We start from the raw sequence: 27,517 nt of genomic DNA, 5'->3' as shown, positions 1-27,517 counted from the left end.
TACTATCGAGCTGTCGAATCTTCCTCTGTTTCCTCTTATTCTTTCGTCAAACGCTTGTTATAAATGCTACTAGTACCAGACAATCTCGACCGAACTTGGCCACAAGAAGCACTGACCCAAGCTGCTTCTAAGTTGGATCAATGTCGGGTTTCATATTATGTTTAAATTTCTACTACATGTAGAGCCACGTGCTTGGCTCGTTTTTAACCAAACGTGATCATAAGAATTACTGACCCAAGTTTGTTATGAGACTAAACGTAAACCACATAGAGTATTATATTATTCATATTGGACCAGGTCAAATGTCATGCAGAGGTCAACTTGCAGCTACTTGGTATTAGGGGTTCTTGAGCCACAGCAGCTCTAGTATTTTGTTCTCTCTGCGGGGAGTCTGTGCAGCTGAAGTATTTAGGCTAGTTTGGCTTTTACTTGTATTTGACTGAGGTCTATGCACTGTCGAACGCCAAATTACTGTCCGGAGCCTACGACTCCTGGAAGGGATACATAGGGCTGGATAACATTAGATAGCAATGGAGTTTGATGACGCGTTACGCCTTCTTGGTAACTTTGGAAAGTACCAAACAATTCTCTACCTGTTGCTCACTTATGGGTACTACATGGCTGGGTTTATACTTATGGGAATGATTTTCATAGGAGGCACACCACAGGGTTACCATTGCACACCACCACCGGGATTCAGTGCCAATGAAACTGTGCCTGGATTTGGCGAGCCTGATGTTGTAGACTCATGTCATATGTATGAAGTCCTGAATGGTACGGTGACTGATAATAAGATCGGTTGTATCTACGGATGGGATTATCAAGCAGCTGATGATGATGTGACATACGTCATGGATGTAAGTTAAGAAATATGGAATTACTAAATTTGCCCATTACAAACAATGCATTAATTGTTTATAAAGTGTTTAATATCGAAACATAATCACTTTGCGTTGTGGACTTTTAGTGGACAACTGGACATGATGACATTAAAGGTAAACTCCCGGGGGTAAACAATTCAGAATATGATCGATGAAGATACTTTGTCCATCCCAAATTCGTATAATTATTATCACTCAGTCATACGTGTCATCTTTCTTGTAACCTGCAAAGGAGACATTAAACGAAACATTTGTCATGATGTTTGTCATAAATCGTTTACCCAAAGGTGCTTTATACCAGTTTTACTGCTCCCTCGTTCTTGCTTATATTTATTACGGTATTTTATTATGGGGTAATACCGATAAATAATGTATTGCCAAAGTGTACCAAGACTTTAGTTGTAAAATACAACGTACTTAATGTTTTTTGAAATGTATAAAAAGGAAATGGCTATATTCATGTACAAATGTCAACATAATATGATTTTGATTTAAACCTTTTATTCAAACACAAGGAATTAATTCCTACCTCGGAATTTTCAGATGGTACTCCATCTTTCATCAGCGAGTGAGTGACTGTATCAGGTCGTGATCTTTTTGTCATTTGACCTGATGACAGACTCTTAGACTCCTGAGAGTCATTAATTTGATGGACCTTTTTAGAATCAGAATGAACATTATTCTTAAAATATTAGAAACACGCATGATTCCCATTCAAAGGGGTTTGAAATCACCTTCTTAACAGGCCCTGGAATATGGAATAAATCTGCGAAATGATACTTAAGGGTAGACGAGGTATTGTTGGTCGAAGCAACCTAAAACTCGATTTTCATTGTCTAGATCAATCTATTATTGAAAATTAATATCTTGATGTTTTGCAAAAGATCATTCTACAAATCGAATTCTTTGCAAACTTGCTTAATTTATTGTTGTTAATGAGTTATGTATGTTTTACAAAAGTGTTGTTGTTTCAGCCCTCTTTTAATACAACGTAACTCAAGAACCGCAGTACCTATTAAAGTATATCTGTGATATTTTAATTCTTCTACACGCTCGCTATGAATTAAGCAATGCAATTTTTGCCAAAGCTCACTACCATTCGTAAGATGTTGTGAACTACTAAATCACAACAGTTTAAAATAATTAATAAACTTAACTACATTAAAAGTTTCAGTCAGTTTAAAAGAAAAAATTCAGACCTTTTTATAAACAATAATTCTTTTTCTGTCCACCCCTTTTTTCAGACGTCTTAATTAATCTCGAATATGAAAATTTATATGCATCAGATCTAGCCATTTTACCCATGTCTACGACTATTGTGAGCCCTTAATAGAGGGCAGGGCTTGAATAATGAGGAAAATTAAGAGGTAAAAATGAAAGTGACGGGCTGGCCCAAGAAATTAAACGGGTTACGCATACGTCTTGCTTTCTTGCCCTGTGGGGCCATTACATATTGGAACTCCATTAGTTGGACAATGTTGGAAGTCCCCACTGTGGTAGTTTCCGGCCTCAGCCCTAACCTACCGGGCTTGCGGCCTTAATGTTTTTGGTTGATACAGGGCCGCTATCCCGGAAGGACTTAAAAATATGAAAAGTGAGGAATTTCAACAAATGGAGTTCCCGCGGGTGAAGAAAACAAGAGTAACCTTAATGTAACTTTGACCAACTGAGGGCGTCAATATAGTCATCTTAAACTGTTCTATATAGTCAGATTAGAGGCAAATGTAAACTGACTATATACGACAGCTTAGTTAGGTGACCAGGTTACTTTATACGGAGCAACCGTTTAAACAAACAAACAAACAAACGAAAAACTGCAAAGAGTTGCCTTCAATAGCAAATACATTCTCGGGTATGTCCGAAATATTATTTAAACGTTCATGCGGTGTAGATACTCTGTAGAGGCACACTTTGGTCCTGATCAATGTAGTGGCTTGATGCCGAGCCTCGGCCTTGAGGCTGCCATGAGGCTGCCTTAATGCGCGATTCTAGGACCTTTGGCCTTGTGGATCAAAGCATTGGCCTTGGCTTTGAGGGTTAAAGCCCTGGCTTTGGCCTTGTGACTCATAACCCTGGCCCTTTTTGACAAAGCCTTTGCTCCAATACTGGTCCTGATAAGAACAGGTTCAAGCATTATAGTAGTTCATTATCTGTAATGCATTCGAACCCGACCCTTAGATTGATTATGCTTAATAGATGGTCTAAAAGGTGTCCACTTCATATTTGATATTGATTTTAGCTTGCATGGGTCAGATGAACATGTTTATAGTAAACGTCAATTAAAATATTAAGGGGTCCCCTTTGTGGGGTAGCAGGGGCGTAGCCAGCTTTTTTGGTCGGGGGGGGGGCAAAAATAAAATTTCCGGGGCACAGACGAAAAAAATTACGGTTGCATCATACATGTACAATACATAAAGACAAGGCTTTATTGGGATTGGGAAAAATTTGGTATTTGACACTATTTTTGCCCATTATCAGGATAGAACGGGCTTTATTCTTACAATGGGCGCGTGTAGCGCACAAAAATTTTGTATTTTCGGGCTGAATTTTAGTAGAAAAGGGCTCCTTGCCCTTTTTCCTTTTCCTTTGCCCTCCTGATTTTCTCTTTTATTTTTTGTCAGAGGGGCACTTTTTTCTTTCATTTTTTGTCATGGGGCACTCTGCCCCCCTGCCCCCCCGCCCCGCTGGCTACGCTACTGTGGGGGTAGTTGTATAACAATTTGAAAATGCTCAAAATCTATTCATTACGCTGAGATGTTTCGTTTTGCTACAGCTACACTGTCATAACTGTTGCCAAGGTACTTAGCTGGGCTTAGCTGGTACTGTGTAATGCCAAGGGGGTGCCAGTGCTGGTGGGTCCTGTGCTGTAGCAGCATTGGTACTGTGTAGGTACTCTGTGTAGTGTACCAGCCCGGTACCGTGGTGACGGTAGAGAGAGAGATTGCGATTTTTACGTGAAACGTGATAACGGGACGGCAACATGTTACACTAAATTAAAATATGTTACTATGCCCTCTAGATTGTGAAATCCATTGTGAATTGGTAAATCGTAGAATACCCGTACGACGGATTATGTTATGACGTTCCAACAATCACAACATGACAAAAAAGCATTAAAAATGCAGAAAAATCTCCCCTTTGTCATGATATGAAGTGAGTCAAAGTAACTATTGAAAAGGAGTGTCCTACATGTAATAAAAATCCATTTGGTTTGTTAAATATAGGCATAGTATAGACATGATAGATGAGATGAGGTTTTGAAGTTTTTTCGACGCGAATTCAAACGGGCAGATTGTGTATTCATTTGTGTGTGGAGGATGCCGCCCAAAACCGCTTTGCAAAAAAGGCGTTTTAGGCAAGATCGTGTCATCTTACGGCATAAAGCAGTAAGAATCGTCTGTCTGGACCATAGACTACTTGTATTATGTTTGGACGGGCAGCAGTTGTTCGTGTAACGCCGTTTAACACCTTTGCTATTCGTTGTGTTAAATAGCTGTTAAAGTGTTTTACTTATGGATACTACCCAACAAACACCAAAATGTTTTTTACAACATGATCATGTGTTTTGGTTTTAGTTAAAACATTTTGATAACTTGTAAATGTCGGGTTAAACAAAAGCCATGAAAACGGTGTTTTTTAAACGCGTTATACTGAAGAAAAAAATACAACATTTTAAACAAAAAATTCAAATATCATTTGGCAAACATTTTTGCAAAATATTTTGTCAAGACTTTTTGTACTAATTAGTACATTATAGTATGGGCAAACAACAGGTACACAAACAACAGCAACAAGCCGGTACATTATAGTATATTATGTTAGAATGTTTTGCAGCAAGTTTTGAACAAGATGTTTTTTAATGTTATTAAGGGTAGACGAGGTATTGTTGGTCGAAGCAACCTAAAAATCGATTTTCATTATCTAGATCAATATAGTATTGAAAAATAACACCTTGATGTTTGGCAAAAGTTCATTCTGCAAATCATATACTTCGCAAACCTGCTTAATTTATTGTTGTTAATGAGTTATGTACGTTTTACAAAAGTGTTGTTGTTTCAGTCCTCTTTACAACGTAACTCAAGAACCGCAGCACCTATAAAAGTATATCTGTGATATTTTAATTCTACACACTCGCTATGAATTGAGCAATGCAGTTTTTGCCAAAGCTCACTACCATTCGTAAGATGCTGTGAACTACCAAATTACAACAGTTTAAAATAATTAATAACCTTAAAACATTTTATACCCTTCATATACCTTTAACTAGACTATGACATAGTCGATTTTTGAGAAATTTAGAAATATGTTATTAATTTCGATATTGTAATGTAATAGGAAGTACCATAAAATCTACATGTAGGAATTCTAAGTGATTTGTGTCCTGCTTGCTTTAAACTGATTTTTGAAAGAGGGCTCCCTTCATGCCTACCAGTGATTTTCCAGGTAGTCTGTTTATTTTGTACAATTACTCACGATAGTGACCGCTGTCCCCGAGAGAAAAATCACTCGGTATCAAGCTAACAGAGGGCGTACGTATGGTGACTGAACAAATCAGGAAAATGTGCACACAATCGGAGTTTTAAATGCAAAGGTAATAAGTCTGAGTATGCACAATGGCAAGTGGGCTACAGAGTCCAACCTTTAACTACCCAGCAAACACAAAAACGTTTTAAAAACGTTTTAAATAAGTTATATTTTGGCTTTTGGTTTAGGTAAAAACGTTTTAATAACATTAAAATGTCGGGTTATATAAAGGTCATGATAACGTTTTAAAACGTTTTGTATGAAAACACACTACAACAATATTTTTAAATGTTTTCAAAAATGTTATTGTAAACTATTTTTGCAAACATTTTTGCCAAATATTGTGTAAATACTTAAATAACATTATGTTAAAATATTTGAACCCAGCAAACACAGAAATGTTCTTAAATGTTTTTTCAAAACCTTTTAATAACATTTAAATGTCGGGTTATATAAAGGTCATGAAAACATTTTTAAAACGTTATTGAAAATATTTTGGGCAGACATTTTTCACAAAATATTTTTTCAACCCCAAAATAACATTTTGTTTAGAATGTTTTGTATCAAGTTTTCAAGAATGTTTTTGGAATGTTATTAAAACGTTTTTATACCCTTTATATAACCCGACATTTAAACGTTTTCTGTAAAACATTTTGTTTGCTGAGCAGTATATTATCAAAAATGTTTTTAAGGTTATGAAAACGTTTTATACTCTTAATATACCCTTTATATAACCCGACATTTAAACGTTTTCTGTAAAACATTTTTGTTTGCTGAGCAGTAGATTATCAAAAATGTTTTTTAAGGTTATGAAAACGTTTTATACTCTTAATATACCCTTTAAATAACCCGACATTTAAACGTTTTCTGACAGCCTTTTATAACCTTTTGCGAATGATGTTGAAAACGTTTTGTGTTTACTGGGTAGATATTTGTGTTTGCTGGGCAGTAACCATAGTAACCAGAATGACCATTGTCTTAACACACTGCAAAAACAGCAGAGCAACATTTAATAAACATTTTAACACTTCATAAACACTTGTTTGTACAGTGAAGGTATAGATAGTGTTGTTATATTTTAAACACTATCTTGTGTTAAAAACATAAACATCTTAGATATTTCTAAACTTGTTTTGGTGTTTATAAATTAACACCCTATACCTTTTACTGTACAAACAAGTGTTTATGAAGTGTTAAAGTGTTTATTAAGTGTTGCTCTCTGTTTTTGCAGTGCATGTTCCACTAGTCCAAATTTTAATACCTATCCACATTTTGTTTCATGCAAAATCTTATAATCGGCTTCCTATAAATTTCAGCTTGCGGTGGACCCATTAAACAAATTTAGAATGACTAATTTGATATTTATTAATATTAGAACGAGTAGAACGTGGTAAGACAATTATAATATAAAATTGGATCGGTTGAGCCCATATTTATTGGTCGAGCTATGAGTTAAAATATGAGCTAAAATATTGGACGAGACGTAGTCGAGTCCAATATTTTACAACTCATAGCGAGACCAATAAATATTGGGCGTAAAGCATCAATTTTATCATTATTATGTTTTGGATCCAATATTATCACAACTTGGATCCATCAAAACATAATAATGTACATAATTAGTGGTCATTCGAAGGGCTCATGATGCTCCCTAATATTGACCCCGAACCACTGGTTACTTGATTCTATGCATTTTGGCAGCCATTTTTAAATTTAAATGTTAAGGCGGCCATTTGTATATTTTGAAGTTGTTCCGTTGTTTTTGTCATGTCAGAAAATATATACCTGGGCACCAAGATCATGGAAATTGGACAATCCTTACCGTTTTAGTAAAAATGCACCTAGCCGAAAGTGCATTGACATGATGTTTCTGATCATAGCTTCGTAAGTAAAAGGTCGCAGATAGGGCAAACTATACCTTTTTTGATCCTTATGACCAGGTGAGTAATTTTGTATACTTTAAAAGAATTGGGATAATTTATAATTTTGACCCCCTATTTGACCTTATGACCCTACCAAAAATGCCCTACACTTTGAAGAGGGCAGCCAAAGCTGTTTGTTCAGTACCCTTTGGGCAAGCCAAAACACTTTTAAACCTTTGCTCTAAAGATTTGGACACGAAACATTAAGTCTCTTCCTCTACTATCAGGCGGCTGTGCAAAGAAAGAAACAGTAGACAGTCGTGACTTTGTCAACGACTGTGCCAGATCTACATGTGTACTGAAATGGGTAGAGATAAATTCACGTTTTCATAATTATTAGCAACGCAAACCTATGAGAATTCCGTTGGTTTGCGATCTATAAAGTGAGGCAAGGTATTCACACTGAACTCTTTTACAATGCTTTGTATTGAGGTCAACACATATATAAAGGTGTCATTAGTGTAGCGAATCTTACCTGTTGAAGAGAGTAAACACGCCCCCTATCAAGGTCACGAGATACCGGAAATGGGTTAACTACTATGGTCTCTTTAGACAGCAGTGTTATGTGTTTGTTAAGGAAAGTCTACTAATTTGATACGGGAATGACATTTTCGAGGCTACCCAATAGGGCTGGGGTTGAAACTTAGTCTCCGGTCAGAGCAGTTAGTTGAATTTGGAAGGCGATCATGCAAGGAGGCTTATAGGCTTGAAACAGGCACTGTCATTGATTGGTTAGGGTTAGAGTTCGGATTAGGATTAGGGTTATGAATAGGCTTAGGGTTAGCTTACACAAAATAATTACATGAAGGTTGGACACCGCCCCCCCCCCCTCAAGTAGCTTGTTGATTCAAAAGCTAGTGAGGGCTCACACATGTTCAGAGTGCCCGTCAATTTTCTATCTATTTACACCTGAAATCCTATCGTGATCGACCAGTAATGTGTAGCGGGCGCCCAAAAAGGTAAATCTCTACAGATATTTAGGCTATACCTAATCTCTTTTATTATTTGTTATTGTTATAGATTATGTTTAAATCCTGTTCTAGCACGTTGAAAAAATTGTATTATAAAAGGAATTATTTGTTCCATTTTGGTGATTTGCAAAGAATATAATCTAGCAAATCCTGCAATTATTTTTTCCAGATGATAGCATATAGATGTATTTGTTGGTAATATAATTCTATACGATACAAAAAAAACCACTTTTGATATTTTTGCTTGATTGCAGACAATTTGAAAGCGTAATCGGATTTAGCTAGAAACAAACAGGTTTGAACCTGTTTTGTGAATTAGAATTACACCCTGAAGTGTACTTTAAATCAATAAAATTATGATATGTGTTTATCATGCTTATAAGAGGGTCATTCAAAAAGATTCTACCTCCACTCAGTAGCCCTTTCATATTTTCCATGACTATAGGTCATATAGCTTGTGAGAAAATGAAAAAAAACAAGGGGAGGGGAGGGGGAGGGGGTCAACAAATTTAGCGTAAAATTGACGCAAAAAGTAGAAATGTTCGTATTTTTGGCGTGGAGTGGTGTGATCCTAACCCTAATCCTAACCCCACATCGACATCTCCTGGAAAATAATTACATTGTACAGCAGGGAAACTAAAATCAATACCCGGGTCGATACACATGTATGTGCTATGCACGATTTGATATTCAGACGATAAATCTTTGGATGCCGGTGTAGAAAATGATGAATATCTCCCGTACTTATAAAGAAGCCGATTTTAAGGCTTGCATTTGAATATATGTGTTGAAAGAACATGATAGTCGTTACTCGTTAGCGAGTGTATTGACAAACAACCGTGCGTTTTGAAATCAAAAACTGACAAAAATCCAAATTTTATATGTGCAGAACAGAAAAAAATGACAGCTGGCCTCATTCGTAAGCAATCGGGGTAACGGAACATATCACGTTGCAAGCGCAATGTGGACCACTGGTGGAGGCAGTCTAATGCAAATGACGTACCAGGCTTACTGAGATCTTCAGAGGTCAGTCACCGGGCTATTGTCAATAGCCTTCGTCGGATGTCCCTCGGCCCATTATGCGTCTCAAAATTATTTAAAAAATGCGTGGCTATTGAAGAACAAGTGGGTTCGGTCATTGACATCTATAGGTGAATATATTGGGTCTACACCTTTTAAGATCTATATTTCACCAATATTTAGTGCTGTGAACTCCATCAAAATGTTAAAAAAGCTATATAGATTTCCAATTTGAAAAAAAAAGTGACTCTGATTTTTTGATTAGGTTGGGAAAAGGCAATCAAACCTTTTTTAGGCCTTATGCACATACACATACACATAACATTTCTTTCAGATTCGGTCGTTTGCTAAAGAAATTCTTGAATCTTTATAGACCCATGGAAGATTGTAATACACTTCCAGATTCCTATTGGGTCCGCCTGTGCAGATACACTGTCGCCAAGGTAGTTGACTGCTACTGTGCAGTCAGGGTAGTACCAGGGTAGTGGGTCCTGTGCAGTAGCAGCATTGGTACTATGTAGGTTCTCTGTGTGTACCAGCCCGGTACATTGGCGACGGTGTACCTGTGCAGACGGCCGCAATATGAATCTTGCAACTGATATGGTTTTGTCGACTCCAGAATATTTCTTCCAAGCTTGTTGAAAATAAAAAGTACACGTGAGGGATTCCTGCCATGTAAATATTCAGCAACGTCAGTATACAGTACCAGAAAGGTTTCAGCTTCTAACTAATTGCATTATCTACCCGTTCAAATAGATCAAGATTGATTGTTTACCTGTACCATTTTGGGGCAAAGCTCATTGTCCTAGTTAATAATCAGATCTAGTCTATGATTTAATCAAATAATATTGACCTAAAATAAAAGTGTATTTACATAAAATCATAATTGCATAGTATTCATATCAATGGCCTAATTTCTGGTCTTTATTACTAGTACATGTAAATAACCTACTTGGACATAAACTTATTCTAGTATAGTATGGCATGGTAACCGTGTTACATCGACAATCTGCATTCTCTGAGTACAGAAAATACTAAACAAAAGCAACTGCTGAACAACACAGTTCGTATCTAAAACCATATATCAAAGCGAAATAGAGCAGCAAGCATTGTCAGGTGATTCGTTGACGTTACGTAGCATAGCTGATGTCCGAATAGGGCTGGATAACATTACGTTAGACATGGAGTTAGATGACGCATTACGCCTTCTTGGTAACTTTGGAAAGTACCAAACAATCCTTTACCTGTTGCTCACTTATGGGTACTTCATGGCTGGGTTTATACTTATGGGAATGATTTTCATAGGAGGCACACCACAGGGTTACCATTGCACACCACCACCGGGATTCAGTGCCAATGAAACTGTGCCTGGATTTGGTGAACCTAATGATGTAGACTCATGTCATATGTATGAAGTCCTGAATGATACAGTGACTGAAAATAAGATCGGTTGTATTTACGGATGGGATTATCAAACAGGTATTGGTGAGGTGACATACGTCATGGAAGTAAGTGAGCATAATATGGAATAACAAACGTTGCCTAGTGCGAAAATGCACTGATGGTAGAGAGATATGAAAAAGACATTGTTTACGGCGATTTAGTTGAAGTGCTTGTTATCATAATATTGGAATAATCCGCTTTCCTGCGAACTACATGTTCACTCAGGAGGGGGGAGAGTTCATAAGGGCAATATCGAGACCCCAGGTTACGTCACTGTTCGACCTGAGGTACATAATGTCGCCATTTTGTTATTATTAACGCCCGGGTATTAACGCCTTGTTTGTTAAGGTTTGCACCGGATAGTCTATGGCTAGTCTAATTGCACCTTTGACCATGCGCAGCGAATAACCAAGGGGGTGACACTAAATTCACGGTTGTTCTATTAGCAACGCAAAACCTATGAAAAATTCCGCTGGTTTACTAGCTAGAAAGTGAGGCCAGTTATCGATCCGTTATGAATAATTCATGTTCGACCCTTGGATCATGTTAATTGCTATTGGCAAATAACAACGTTGTTAGTTTTGCGAACTTTGCCTGTTCAATGAGAGTATAGCGCGCCCTCAATACATCTGGGCGCAAACCAGGCGAAAACGATCCAGTTTAATGAAATGGCGGACGGATATTCCCATCAGGCACCAGTGATATGTTTGTTTCAAAGAAAGTCTACTAATTTGATATGAAATGACATATTGCAATAGCAAAGTCAAAAGTAGGACTTGAGGTCAATAACATGAAGGAAATACGTGACAGAGGCAAGGTGTGAAACACAAGTAGTATTTGAAGTTAAAATAACCTTTGATACCCGACCTGACCTTCCATAGCTTTCCATCATGGCGCCTTATTCGTCTTTATGTATTTCTATATGCTCTCAAGTATAATAAAATACCAATATGCACTAAGCAGACAGAATGTTACTTGGCTCCCAGCATGAATTATTGATTTTATACGGAGGTAAAGAAATACACAGTTGCCTGCAAGCCGTGCACCATACTCCAAATACTTCGGTAAATCTGAATAATGGTCACATGTAGACATATCATGTGTTCGGGAAATCACGTGGCAACATTTTAAGATTTCAGACTTGTTTACTAGTTAAATTGTCATTTGTACTGTTGATTATTTATCTTTGTTAATTAATATATCTTTTAAATGCTGATAAATCGTGGTTGGCTGCCCATATTATATGTTAAATTCAATGTTTTATGAATATAATTCTACCACGCAGAGGGGGTCACACAGCATAATTTCACACTACACGATTTAGCTAGATTTGGAGCTCTGCACTTCAAATTCACGTCAATTTCAAAGTTTATACACTTAATATATTTAATATAATACTTATTTTTTGTTATAACAAACTGGAACACGAAATGTACTAGCTTATTACCTATACAGAAAGGGGATTTATACACAATCACTCAGCAATTTGACATGCCTGGCGCATCAAGACATTCTCTGTCTGGATAACATGACTATCGCCCTCAATACGTCTGGGCGCAAATTTAAATAACAATACGCTATTTACATATGAATGCGGCTTCATGCTAATGTCTAGTGCCGCTTCCAGGCCTATTCCGTGGAATAACTGACATGCCTGTTCCAGATAAATCAGGAAGATGTTTAAATGTGATGCGTAGATATCTCAAAGTCATATTGGATAGATTTACTAAAGGATAGTTTGTATAGTACCATACTTATATTTAGTAATTGGGAATCGGAGAATATTTTAACAAATCAACGTTTTTACTGCTATTACAACACGCGATAAATTATTAGAGACAGTGTCTTGGTGACCTAATTAACTAAACCTTTATGTTCTGCCCATGAACTCTAACCTTCTTGTAATATGGCACCTATTGCCAGGGATTTTGAATTATGGGATAGCCCACTGAAATTACGTCATGATTCATAACATGCATCTTAAGTCTAGACAACAGGCGCCATATTTCAGGAGAGTCATGGCGGACAACTTTCAAAAATTAAATGCCTTTCTAGAGTGTTTACATTCATCTTATACCCTATGACGTGTTAAGCCAATTCATCAGTATAAGGTTAGTCTACTGTATTCTATAATTATACTATAGCTTTCACATTTCATAGGTAACCTTTAGGCCTATTTGTTTCATTACAGTTCAATTTAGTTTGCGATGATGCAGTATTTGCCAAACTAGCCAAGTCCGTCCTTATTGCTGGGGTCATGGCAGGATCGATTACTTCCGGTCAGGTGTCCGATCTTGTTGGGAGGAAAGTAGTCTTACATGTGTCGTTTTTAGCAGATGCGATATGTGGTATAGCGATGACATTAGTAGGAAACTACAATGGATTCCTCGTGTTTTATTTCCTCTTTGGGTTTTTCCAACAGGTGAGTGCAGTAACGTGGATCTTGCCCTTATTCCCAAGTTATTCCGTCATTATTCCGTATTACGTCACATGATAAAGATGTAGGGACTAAAGCAAGATCGAAGTTGTTGTCAAGTAGTAGATTATAATATTATCAGCTTCCCCACAAAATAATCATATTTCTCATCTTACAAGTAAGCCATACACATGAAAATTCCAGACAAGTACAGCAAGTGCATATATTCTTTCCTGCCGTAATTAAATTGGGCATAATAACAACAAATTGGGAAATATTTATACATATCTTAGTAGTTTTCGATTTTTACAGCCAAAACTATGGCAAACTAGCCGTACAGTAATATAAAATTTGAAGAAATCGACGTTCTTCTAACACACGTATTCATTTCCCACATATCAGAAGGAAATTTCTCGTAAGTTCAGAATGCAATTTGGTGTGTCTGATGTGCTCTCAGGTCCCACAAAAATACTGTGCAGAGGTGGGTGACCGAGATTTAATCTTACGTTGTCATTATAATAGAAATATAACTGCTCAGTGCCAGAAGTGGTAAGTGTAATAGCTGCCATGTGTAGATGAGTACAATATACTATGTGTCAAAATGTTCCACTTACCAGTCCGATGTAATTTATGTTTGTAACTTCCTTCTTAACAAAGGGTGTTTTAAACAGCTCGTATATCATGATTGCTGAGATGTTTTCGCCTGAGAGCCGAGCTATGGCGACTTCGATGACATCAGTTGTATGGGGTGTTGCCGCCTCACTTGTCGCACCCGTTGCCTTCTTATTTCGTAATTGGAAACATTATCAGTTGTTCATTTCGTTACTTCATTTAGTCGGACTTTCCATGTGGTGGTGAGTATTTTTAAAGGACGTATAGTCCGAATAGCCATCCATTTTTATGTGGAATGGCATGATGTTTTTCTTTCTCCAATATTTTATGTAAGGCACAACATCTAATTTGGTCCTACAGCACTATCGGTGCCCCGATAGGGAAAGATGGCTCTTTCTATCGTACCCTGTTCAATTGTACATTGCTTTTTTTTTTATATTAAAATAGAAAACGATAACACTATGTAAATGTTATTTATTATGCTTAATATAATTCATTCTTTAACACTTGAGAATGTTCCTGCAATCTTATTGGTTCTTATCCGTGTGATATGACACAATGCGCGTACTCGCAATTTGAACTAATCGGAGGCGTATAGCAACAACGGGATTGATCGATTTTAAGCCATAGGTATAATTCCTTTCAAAATGTAGGATTTAATTTGATTAAAATTTGTAATACTAATGCTATTTTTATTTGAATTGAAGTGTTTAAGAATGTGAATAAAGGTATTGTTTTTAGCCGCTGTCGTGCATCTATCGTCTCATATAACACGGGCGACATCATTATTTTTGGCGTAAACAACGAGGCGAATGATGTCACCCGTGTTATATGAGACGATAGATGCACGACAGCGGCTAAAAACAATACCTTTATTCTCTAATTACATCACCAGGGTATGCCAGAAAGAGTAATCGGTACCTTACCGGACACCGATAGTGCTATAGGACCAAATAAGACGTGGTGCCTAAATCTGTCTTGACATAACAGATGAAATAGAATATAGCTTGTATTACATAACCGGACTACAATCCAGTAAAAAAGGTTGGCACACTTTGCCTGTCTTTTGGTATATCTCTTCCCCCGCTCCCCCAATTCAATGTTGGACCAAGCCATGTTGTCAACAGGTCCGTGAGACCCTCCAACATTGAAAGATGGGGGAGTGGGGAAGGGTGAGATATAGGGGGAGTCTGTACTTCACATATATTGCATGCATGTTGCACTCGCCTCTCCAATATTGATAGGGCGCGCATTTCCATTGTTTAGTGCAAGTGTGCCAACTATTTTTTCCTGGATTGTAGATCCAATTTGGATAATATAATTCTAACGACACATTAGCTGACAACATTTGATGTTTAAACAAAAAGTGAGGATGATGATGCGGGGATAAGGCGACTAATCAGACCATCTTCCATCTATCGGCATTTAGTAAATGTGCTTTTTTATTTTGTACCTAAGGTTGGTCTTAACCCTGGAATCAAGGAAACTTTTGGGCACCATAACTGCTAACTGCTAAGTCAGGAATGGTAGATATTTTCCTGAACAGCAATGACAAAAAAATTAAACATCATTATAAATAAATTAGTATAGGGAGCACATTAAAGTTTACAATTACCACAAAAAATAAATCTCACATGTTCTCTTTACAGCAAGACTAGTTTTTGTCATATGTATATTGGCATAGTATGTTCTTTTATATAAATTATTAGTATTGTTGTCCATTTTCGAAACTTGTAAGCCATTATTGTTATGATTTTGGCAGAGTGCCGAATAGCAATTCGTATTTGATAAAATCATGTTACGCATGAATACTTTTGAATTGGAAATGGCGGTATTGCACCGTTAATCTACCTTATCTACCGCCCTCTGTAGCTTACTTATCATGCGAATCACCATTAAATAATAGGAATGCTGCCCTCTTGCTCTCTACCGTCTGATCTGCTGTTTTCTAATTCAAGGTAATTCATGCGTAATGTGATTTTAACAAAAGAAGTATCATTAGTTGGCATTCTTCTAAAAGGATAATACGATATCTTTTCTAAAATCATTTTAAGGATCATACCCGAATCAAACCGGTGGCTTATTTCACGAGGTCGCATCGATGAAGCAGAAAGAAATTTACACAAGATTGCTAAATTCAACGGAATAGATGCTCCAAAGCATTTCCTGTCAGAAAACGTAATACTTTCGAAGATTGAGACTCAAGATCCAAAGAAGCAAACACCCCACGTGTCTGTTGGATACGAGCTTATTGCGCAGGAAGAACCGCAAGAAAATGGACATGTAGATCAAATTGAACACACAGTTTCGAAAACGCGTCCGAAAAGATATAATATGATTCACGTGATCACTTCTAGAATACTCCTGCGTTTTTTCCTCATAATGGCTTTCTGTTGGTAAGTACCTATATAGATGTATTTTCCGCATGTTGTAATTGTTTATCAACTAACCCTACTCCTAATCCTAAACCATAATCCAAACACTATAATCAAAGACAGAATTAAAAAGCCTAGAATCAAAGTATTCGCGCGCTTTGAAAGCATTTCAACAAACGTACCGTAGTCATCATAGGATCTATTTACATTATAAAATTACTATTATATGATCCTGATAACGTATACCCCGAATTATGGTATGTGCACTTATATTTTACTGAAATTATTTGCTTATTAATCATTTTAATCAACTATTATTGGTTTTGCTATCTCCCTTTAGGTTTACAAATGGTATTTACTATTATGGATTGAGCCTTAACAGCGCCCTCTTAAAAGGGAATAAATATCTGAATGTGTTTTTAGGCTGCTGGATTGAACTTCCGTCCGGGATTGTCACGGTGCTTGCGTTAAAATGGTGAGTAAATTGGACATCGGTTTGGCAGTGTCTTAATAGTTTCGTTCAAGTGTTTTATTTTCTATATTTTGTCCTTTTCTTTCCGGAAGAGAAATCATTCGGAAACAGAATCTAGAGAAAAAGAATTTGGAGTAATTGTAAAAAGATGCTAAAAAGATTGGACCGGGTCGGATCACAGGGGTCGGATCGCGGAATGATAATATGGACCGCTTTTTGTGGTGATGAGACACAAGCATTGAATCTCAAATTGTAACCATTGTTTCATGTCAACACAGGTAATCACAAAGTATCCATCTTCCCCTTCCCTTTTTGATTTTGTGTATGAAGTGTGTGCGCATGCGCGTATTTTTTTTAAGGGGGGGCTTTGGGGCGCCAGCCCCGGGGTCACGGTAGGGGGCGGCAAAAATTAAGTGGCGGCGGAAGAAGAAGGGGCGGCAAAAGAAGGGCGGCGAAAGAAGAAGGGGCGGCAAAAAGAATTACTAAAGAAAAAAGGGGCGGAAAATTTTGAAAAAACATAAAAAACTGTGAAAAAATGCTGCTTTTAGGGCGCTAGCGCCTAAAATCTTTTTTTTTTTTTTGCTCTTCACTTTTTCAAACCACCGAAAAAAAATTGGGTCAACCTTTTCAGGCTGTTGAGGAAGGGGCGGCAAAGTTTAATTTTCTTCAGCCCCCCGGGGTAGGGGCGGCCACGGTACGCCACTGTGTATGGTGCCCTCGCTTTTAATGGGCTTCCACCCTTAGGTGAGCGTTAGTTTGTATTCATTTTCTAAAGGTAGATTAGGTAGATCATTATCCTGTACATTCTGGACAATTTTAATATCCTGACATTTTAAATGCAAAAATATACACTACGTGGTATTAAAATGCTATAATCAAGCCCGCGGAAGTGATAGCGACGAGCGTGGAAACATTCCATTGTTAATGAACCACGGTAGTTGGGTGCAATTCTCGGACACCTCCAGATAGTGCTTCCAAAACCATTGTCTCCTATTGGTTTAGATACCATAATATATGATGTCTTTGGTTAAAACCAGTAACTACAGCGGTTTGAAAAACACTAAATGTTTATAGAACATGCTGGCAAAATTGCAGCAGGATAATCTTGAGACAATTTTTGCCCAGTGCCCGAAAATCAGCCAAAAGCTCAATTTGCATACGTATAAATTGGGGCAGATAAACCAAATGTGCTTACAAACTGTATTACTCTCAACGGCCAGTACTCATTTGTCAACTTTGAGCCCTATTCAAGCAAGCAACGTACATCCATTGTCCAAGTACATTAGAATTGGACTAAATTGCCCCAAATAAAACTAAATAATTATATTATGTGTACTCGGAATGTCTAATTTGTCAGAAGTTTGATTTTCAATGTACTCTATATACTCTTTAATTTGACAGTAATATAATTGCTTGTATGATGGCAAATGTACTCATTATTTGGGATTATATATATATTATGTTGTATATAATGCAAATTTCCAGTGTTTAATAATCCCATTACTAGTGTCTGACGTCTGCTGAAGAAACGGAGAAATACTTGGCAATTATTATCATCAATGCAAGGATACGATACATGATTTACCGACAAGTGACTCATTTCGGAATGCGATCATGAATTTTGAAGAAAAAAAAAGTTTCCACAGGCTTCGTTGGGATTCGAACCAACGATTCGGAACTTCCTTTGATTACGCGTCTAGCGCTTTACCGCTCGTCCATGGTGGCAGTTGAGTGGAGGAGTGTAATGATAAATGATAAATCTCATAATGCCATCTTTAGCCTTTTGTTTACTAAAAAAGACGCGTTTTGTAAAGATAGATTAGCCGTTTTATGCATAAAGAGCACGAACGTTTGGGAAAGGTTTCAAACAAATAATAAAGACACTGATGTGATGATGAAATTGCGTAAGTCGGGAAATATCTGCGTCGCAATGTTTTGGTTTGGTTTTCGGAATGTGACCTTAAAATTTACGACTTCATGACATTATCATTCGAAATCAACAAAAGATATTTAAACAGTATATGGCCTCATTCTTTCTCTAGAATGTTTTGTACATGTATGTGAAATAGCTTTAACAATGGTTCGCTGCATAATGATAAAAACAGCCTTGACCTAAAAAAGGGCGAGAGGTACCATATTTAGGGATGCGAGCGAAATTGGGCTGCACTCTAGCGCAGCCGGCTGCGCTTTGGCCCCACTATTCTTTTTAATTCTGGCTGCAACAGTTACAAGGTTGGCTGCAACATAGGTGGTCAATGTATTTTGAAAGTTGCAGCCAGAGTGCGGCCATAAGGTGTTGAAGCCGGCTTACACGATGCAATTTTCCATGCAATTGCCTGTTGCACAGACCTTGGAAAACGATTGCTTCGTGTATTTTGGATTTGCAAGGAATTAATCCCCCTAGCATCAGGCAAATTAATCCCCCGAGCAACAGGCAAAACAGTAGAGACATGCTCTACTTTCAAGGTTGTTGCATGCAATCTAACCTCCTCCAGCCAATCAGCTGAATGAACACCGACTGGTCACTGCATTCATTTGGGAATGTGTATAGGGACCAGCTTGATTCACCATCCACAACATGATAATGTGTGCACATGCAACATTATACACTTGTAGGCCTATGTTGTTGTTGGTGGTTGTGGTGTTTAGCCCTTTTGATCTTAGTTTTCCTTAGCCTTTTCTTTATGGAAAATTGTATAGATATACAGGAGAGGATGGCAATCTTTTGCTTTCAGGACAACACATGAGCCATTTGGATATTATTACGAAAATCATTAACCACTACTTATGTTTTGAGTATATCCCAAACCTATGGCCACGCTCAAGGAATTGCAAGGCCAAACATTGCTTCGTCTATTTTGATCAATTGCACAGCTTCATGGTCAGTGAGCACATAATCTCACCCACAAAGTAATGGGCCTTGCAATGGAAATTTCATCGTGTAAGCCCACCTTTAGGTCGCATGAGGATTATATCTGCTTGGATAAACAATGTCGTTTGCTGTACAATAAACCATTATTCCTATTGTCATACCTTAACATACTGGTATGCTATTTTTATATGTTTTGTATTCTTACTGCACATCTTTATGTCAAATGCATAGTACATGTAATAATTATGTGAACTACATAAAATAATAAAAACACGGACACCTAAAATCATTCATTCATTCATCAGTTATATTCAACGTTATCAGAAAACGTAGGCAATACAGAATATTATCATACAACATAATTAAAATGCAAACCTACAAAATATAACAATATTTACAAATACAATATAAGATTATTAACACAATTATATAAATATGCTAAATATGATTATAACCAAGGTCAATACCATTAGAACTTGACAATATAGATTAATCAACCATAGTAGGCCTAATGCAAATAGGCCCAATAAGTGACAATTGATTATTATAATGAATAAGCGAGATATAATTTTTATAAAGTCATACTACAGAAACATGATAGAACTGAAATAAGCATGCAATGAAAAAATATAAAAAAGTTATTTACAGTGTAACAAAAATAATGCTAAACAAACAGGGTTCTGTTTAATATGAAGTATACTTTGCACAACGAATCTAGGAATCTAGGAAACAGTCATCATAATGTTTATAGTCTCTTGATTTTGTCCACTTTGTAGTAATAAGGATTTGTGGTTTCTCTGGGCTATTTACTATTACACAATAAGCCTTTTATGCCTTAAGGTGGCTTTACACGATGAAATTTCCATTGCAAGGCCCATTACTTAGTGGGTGAGATTATGTGCTCACTGACCATGAAGCTGTGCAATTGATCGAAATACACGAAGCAATATGTGGCCATGCAATTCCATGAGCGTGGTCATAGATTTGGGGATATACTCAAAACATATTTAGTGGTTAAATTTTCATAATAATGTTGTTTAGGGCTATAGTTCTTTTTTTCTTATCGTGGTAGGCCGCTTGGCCTACGTTCCAAAGCACTTCATGTTCCTCGTACAGATCAAGGAATTTCCGTGCCATAGGTGTTGCTTTGGAATTGGCCATGATGTTTTATTTGACAGCAACAGCATAGGCCTACAATGTAGCCTACAATGTTGGTGAATCAAGTTGGTCCCTACATTTCCAAAATGAATACAGCGACCAGCTGGTGTTCATTCAGCTGATTGGCTGAAGGAGGTTAGATTGCATGCAACAACCTTGGAAAGTAGAGCATGTCTCTACTGCTTTGCCTGTTGCTCGGGGGATTAATTTGCCTGATGCTTGGGGGATTAATTCCTTGCAAATCCAAAATACACGGTGCAATCTTTTTCCAAGGTCTGTGCAACAGGCAATTGCATGGAAAATTGCATCGTGTAAACCGGCCTTCAGATCCAATTCACTGGGTCTTGGATATGGGTCGCAAGGTAGGTGATAACAGAAAACTATTACTAGCGCAGCCGGCCGCAGGTAGCGGGGCCAACCTTGAGTTGGCCTCGCCTGGCCCCGCAAAGATTAGAGTGCAGCCAGAGTGCAGCCGGCTGCGCTATAGTGCAGCCAGTTTGTGCTCTTGTGCCTTACCGATTCAGGCTAAATTTAAAATTGATATAAAACGTTTGTTTTTTTTCATATAAAGAAATTGTGTCTGGCGTGAATTACACTACAGTTTTTTATTCTTAGGGCTCTTTAACTTCTTCAAATAATTTTAGATAGAGTGAATCCCCTGGCCCTCTATAATTACGCACAAAAGATCGAGTCCCCTTAAATACTACCATTTCCAAAAATGAACAGTCCTAATTTTTTGAAATAATGCAAGTTAAAAAAAAAGATCTAGGCGCTAAACAGACTTGACTACAATAATACCGATAATCCATATACGGTACATTTTTATGGGCTCTACCCTGTAGATGTGCCTTTTACCCATCTTGGCCCCAGAGGTCCAAGATCACGGGCCCCAGGGGTCAAATATAAAAATACGAAGCATGCTGTTTCTCAGTAAATAAAACAACCTTAGGGCACTTTACATTTACAATTATATACGAGCTTCAAATGTCATGTAGTATGGGTCACACGACCCCAAATATAAAACATACGGGGCACCAGAAAATGCAAGGCTAGCTCAAAAATTACACTAGTGCCAGGATTTATACGTGGCATATGTATGGGCATTTGCCTTTTGCCCATTTTGGCCCTAGATGCTCAAGGCTAGGGCCCCAAATGGGGGCCGGCTTTCTCAGTAAATAAAACAGCTACAGAGCTGTGAGTTGGTATACTGATGGCACTTCAGCATTATACATACGTGGTACAAGTTAAAGGAGGATTTCGTGATCCTAGCATCCTCTTTTATGACATTTTTCAGTAGATATCCACGAAAAAAGCTTATTTCCAAAATTTCAGTTGATTCCGATTTTGCGTTTGCGAGTTATGCATGATTATGTGTATTACATTACACTGCTCCATAGACAATGTGTTGTAATTTCGTTCGGGTGCACCAGAACGAAATTCAAATTTGGCGATATTTTTTTGCTAAACGAATTAATCTGCAAGAAATATTTGGTACATAAACATTATGTAGCCAGAGGTATCCAGTGGTGTAAAATCTCAACTTTTTTTTTTTTTTTTTTGGGGGGATGAGGCTGTGGATCACGAAATGCTCCTTTAACTTTAATCACACTGAATCGCTTTATATCCTATGAATGTAGTGATCGCAACAACCGCGCAAGTCGGCGCAAAGTTCTAGTAAATTATATCTCAAAAATCATCACAACGTAACAATAACTATTTTTATGTGAGCTGGTCTCCACTATATTGAGAGCAGGTCTCATTTTTTACTCCTTGAAAAAGAAAAGTTTTGTCTTTTCGAAACGTCGGGTTATTAACTCTGTTTATATATTTTGTGTTACTCCCCCATTGGATGTTGTGTCATATTTTCCCTGTTTTTAATTTTATCCATTGCTAGTGTGACACTGTTGTATCCTTTTGGATCCATCCTTTGGTTCCCTGCTGGTCAGTTGGAACAGATTTTCCCTGTTTTTATATATTTTTATGTCATTTGTGACCAAATACTAACTGCTTACCCATGTTATTGTCTCTTATGTTCTTACTTGCACGAATTTAGGATGGGACGTCGCCCAGCACTTAGCGGTTCATTTATCCTGGGCGGTATCTGCTGTTTCGCCATAGCGTTTCTACCTAATTACACTGGTATGGTATAGTGTCCAATATTGTCTAAATTCACGCATCTTTCTATAGTTATCATTGTCAATTTGATGATGACAATAATGTTGCTGTATTGCATATTATTTGCCATGATAGAGAAATTGTCGGTTTTTTTGTTAATGCGCGAGTCAATTAAGTCCAAACAAATTTCCTTTAAAACTCTTTATTTGAACAATGATATCTTTCAATGATACAATGGTCTGCTGCAGTACTATAATATACTGCGCCAAGAAAGTATCTGAATTACTTGGGGGGGGGGAAATCCTTAGACCTTTATCTTTTAGGAGCACTATGAATTTTCTTTCTTACGATATTTATTTTCAGTAAAACATAATTTTGAAGGTGGTTACCATCTGCATCAAATTTGATTCTGTAGCCTTAAAAAGATGTCAAATGTAGCAAGAATTATTTTATAGTCTCAAAATTAAAGAAGGGTTTTTTTCTTCCTCTTCTAATTTTTACCTAGATTCCGGTCTAGATCTCACCCCTGTCATTATAACTGTTGCAACTATCGGCAAATTCTGGGCATCATTTTCATTTAGTATGGTCTACGTCTACTTACCAGAAATCATGCCAACTGTTATCAGGTTTGCTTTTATTTTAATCTATATTTTTAAATAAAGAAAGAGCAAATTGCTGTTTTTTAAGTTTTGCTTTGTACTATCACAAAATCGAAGTAATAAATAGATAAAAAGTAAAGAAGATTAAACAATCCGTCGTAAAAAACAATCTCTTAAACGTGAAAGAAATATTATTAAATTCCAAACAATGGACCTTTTCGGTAAATCCCATGAGCCTTTGCGATAACACCTGAGATGTCGTCATTTGACGTCACGCCGACTTGCAATGCGCAGTAACGATGTTCGATAATCGATATGCGCATTGGCGCAGATAGGTGTGACGTCAAATGACGACATCTCTGGTGTACTCGCCAATGCTTATTGGATTTACCGAAAAGGTCAATTCTTCTGCCACATTTAAGAGAATATCTGCGGCAACTATAAAATTGTTTATCGTTTTCAACTATAGTTTTACATCTTATAATCTTAGATGATCTTATTACTGGTAAGATAGCCACAAAGCATCAATATTATAGTTTGGTCAGCTCGTAATAGGGGGGAAATGTTAGGCTTTTACCACTACGCCGAAAAATAGACCCACATCAAGAGTGCTATTACAGACTTGACATTTAATATGGAATACTTTTTCGCAAAATTCCAAGACTGGTCTGGTGTACACTAATTGTTTGACAGAAAATGTGCTTTCCATTAGTTTATATTGTGGCGCTCATAATGTGGTAAATTAACTTAAAATGGCGGATTTAATGAGACTGATTTTGTATTTTGTGGGGGTAAAATTTCTGAATTTGAGCAACATTATTCTGATAATATCAAATTTATTGAGGTTTGAGGCAATTTCATTGAACCTAAATACCAATAAGTGTTCGTCAGAACTGATATGCACCGGTGATCTACCAGTTTTGAAAGTGGGAGGCGCTTTGAAAAATATGGCTCTATAAAGTGGTATGCACTCAGAAAATTTGAATGGTCCCCTGGGGCCAAATTTTATAAACTTACTGTACACAAAGAAACAGTGTGAGTTCATTGGACAACCAGGAATGCGCACAGTTGTTTTTGTATCGTAAGTTTGTAACATTTGACCCCAGGGGGACATTTAAACTTTCTGAGTACGTACAGCTTTTAAGAGCCCTATTTTAAGCTCCTCCCCTGTTCAAAAACTTGGTACATTGTAAGTGTATTTTAGCTGTGATGAATGCCAGTTGCTGACGAAGTTTAAGAAATATCATCTCAAACCCCTATAAATTTGATAATAACAGAACCACGTTGCATAAAGTCCGAAATTGTGTACCCTACAAAGCTCAAATTCAGCTTCCCTAAATCCGCCATTTTACACCAATTCGCTACATTATGAGCACCATAATGTAAACATATCGAAAGCACATTTGCTATTAAACAATTAATTAACACCATCTCACGACATACCCTAATTAATATGTAGACTCCGTCCAGACCAGTCTTTGAACTTTGCGAAAATATTCCATATTAAATGTCAAGTCTGTAGTTGACCTGTCTGTTCTATAAATTGTGTGTTAAAGAAAGTAGACAAAGTATAGTATTGCTTCTGGCGAGATGCCACAAGAACATTCTCAAAATAAAATATTTTGATATTAATCCGCGATGTTATAAGGCCCGCGTATTACGAGCTGATCAAAGTATAAAATATTATATAATATTTTTCATATTTCTCTAGGCAAGTTACTCTTGGAGGTGGATCGTTTTCTGCTAGAATCGGTGCTGTCCTCGCCCCATTCCTTATTTTTCTAGTAAGTTACTTTTCTGTAGTTTTAATTCTTCATATAAAGTTTTTGTATGGACTAGTACTAATCGCCGTATAGTTTCTGTGGTCTTGCGGTAATTTTATTTTCTTCTCTGTGTTGTAGGGCGATTTTCACGACTATTTACCGATGACAATATTGGGAATTTTGGCAGTGACTGCTGGGATAATTTGTCTTAGTTTACCGGAAACACGTAATCGGGCTCTACCAGACACAATTCAAGAAGGCGAGGCGTTTTGCAAACAAAATCACTTTCTCCCAAATTGTAGGAAACGTTTCCCGCCAAAAGTTAAAGACGATGACCCATATCTGTGATTATATTGTGAGATTTTGGAACCTTAACATGTGCGTCCTAATTTTGAAAGAGGGAAGAAAAGGTCGGCATCATGGCAAATTAAATCTTTCTACTTTCGATCTGTACGCCCATTTTTCAAGGTTTTGAAAAGTTTTGAAACTAATTATTTTCTATACACATTTGGTAGATTTTGCTAAGTCAGCAATGCACAAAGCTATTGAGATGTAAAGGATTGACAAAACATTTGTACTTTTTTTACACTTTGTGTAATGTTGTTTTCACAAATGCTATTTATGTTATGACCATGAAGCTTACCAGATGTGATAAGATGTTATCTTATACTTTCTACAGTAACATTGATGTTGTTTCTTTCAAGCATTAAAGTACTGAATATAGCCTTGAAGCGATTCATTAAGTTTGTCAGAAATAAATGATGTATTGATATATATTCTGACAGTTTCGACCACTATACTGATCATCATCGTGGCATTAATGCTGAAGGGTTGGTAATAACATCCTTTACAAAGATGGTTGTCTTGAGGCATGACTGTGCCTAAGACATCTCACATACAGGACTAAGATGGTTAATTCTTTTTGAATAAAATGGTTTGAAGGGAATCACGTGACCAATCCGATATGTTTCTATATCCTTTAAAATACATTTATTAAACTCTGTTTGAATAAAAACATGAAGTCATTTTAATGGCTGATTTTATGTGTGAAATAATTTGAATTTAAAGTGGCTGTTGAGAGTAGAACAAGTATTGAATTATCATGGACAGAATGGAAAAAATCATGTTATCTTAACCTTCACCGTAAATTAACAACTTATTTCCTTTTCTGTGGCTTCCTTGTTTCCTTCCTTGCTTCCTACCCTCCTCATTTCCTATACATCTGAAATATTGACAAAATATTGTAGGCCTATATCCCTTTTCGTAATATTCGTAATAAAATATTAAAGTTGTAACTTCAATCGAACAATAATAACATTTACAGGCCCTTTCAGTGATCCCATAAAAACATTAAAATTTTTAATAAATTGTCTAAGTCATTAAAATTGTCATTAGGTATTAGGAAAACAACAGTATTGTCAAAGCTGAGGCCCCATTCAAATACGTGTAGTTAATTTATATAGGCCTGCTGTCAGTATATAAATTACAGATTCATGTAAATTGCCTTATTTTGTCTTAAATACACAGCTTTCGGTTGAACCACTAGCAGGCCATTTTAGCACATCTATGACAATGACAATAGTACCAAAATCTGAATTTTGATGATTGTTTCGATCGTTGGGATGAGCAAATCACTGAATGGGCCTTTTAAGAGAGCTGTAGAGCGTAATTAATATCCGCATTTTATGTGAGACTTTATGCAACAGTTTATATAAACCTGTATGTAAGTTTTGCATTATAATAATTATTAAAGCCCAAATAATAAATTGCATGAATCAGCATTATACTATTTTTGTTTAACTATACAATGTTTTTACAGCCATCAGACTTGACAAATCTGTGTTTTATTTAGCAGTTGCATTTGATCTGTCGTTAAACCTACTACACAGGGTGTCCCTGCAATAACTATATCGACGGAAACTTAATGTTGAGGTATTTTAACTCCACAACTAACCATAACTAAATACCTGACGTGGTTGAGGAATAAATCAGCTATCACGTACTTTTTGAATTTTGACAATTGACAACACCGTTCGTGAAATATAAGAATTTTACGAAACTCCTTCATTTTCAAACCTTTCCAGGGATTAAAATATCAATCGATGATCTGTATTCGGAGTGCTAATCACTGCCCATCATCAGCGCATATTGTTATTGATAGATATTTGACTACGTGGAAAATGAGGTAGTTTCGTAACACCGTAAAAACGGACCGTTCAATTGTCAAAATTCAAAAAGTATGTTATAGTTGATATATTCCTCAATCATATAGGTTCTTATGTTTGGTTTACGCGTTAAAATACCAACAAAATTCAGTTTCCGACGATATAGTTCATTCAGGGACACTCTGTATAGAGAAAGGATAGTAGAATAC

The 27,517-nt window shown here is 36.8% G+C and overlaps 1 protein-coding gene across 1 annotated transcript; it reads left to right on the top strand.

The window, feature by feature from the left end:
- The first annotated feature begins 428 nt into the window (after positions 1–428).
- LOC140155558 (organic cation transporter protein-like) lies at positions 429–25,523 on the top strand. Its single transcript, XM_072178439.1, has 9 exons — positions 429–857; positions 12,953–13,183; positions 13,835–14,031; positions 15,844–16,185; positions 16,505–16,639; positions 22,720–22,805; positions 23,287–23,407; positions 25,092–25,164; positions 25,282–25,523. The coding sequence occupies exons 1-9, from the start codon at positions 531–533 to the stop codon at positions 25,489–25,491; spliced, it is 1,722 nt and encodes a 573-aa protein (XP_072034540.1). The 5' UTR covers positions 429–530; the 3' UTR covers positions 25,492–25,523.
- The last annotated feature ends 1,994 nt before the right edge of the window (positions 25,524–27,517 follow it).

Source organism: Amphiura filiformis, chromosome 6, assembly GCF_039555335.1.
Source record: "Amphiura filiformis chromosome 6, Afil_fr2py, whole genome shotgun sequence".
Lineage (NCBI taxonomy): Eukaryota > Metazoa > Echinodermata > Ophiuroidea > Amphilepidida > Amphiuridae > Amphiura > Amphiura filiformis.
Note: the sequence above shows the minus strand (reverse complement) of the source record. Positions and strands in the feature narration are given on the sequence as shown.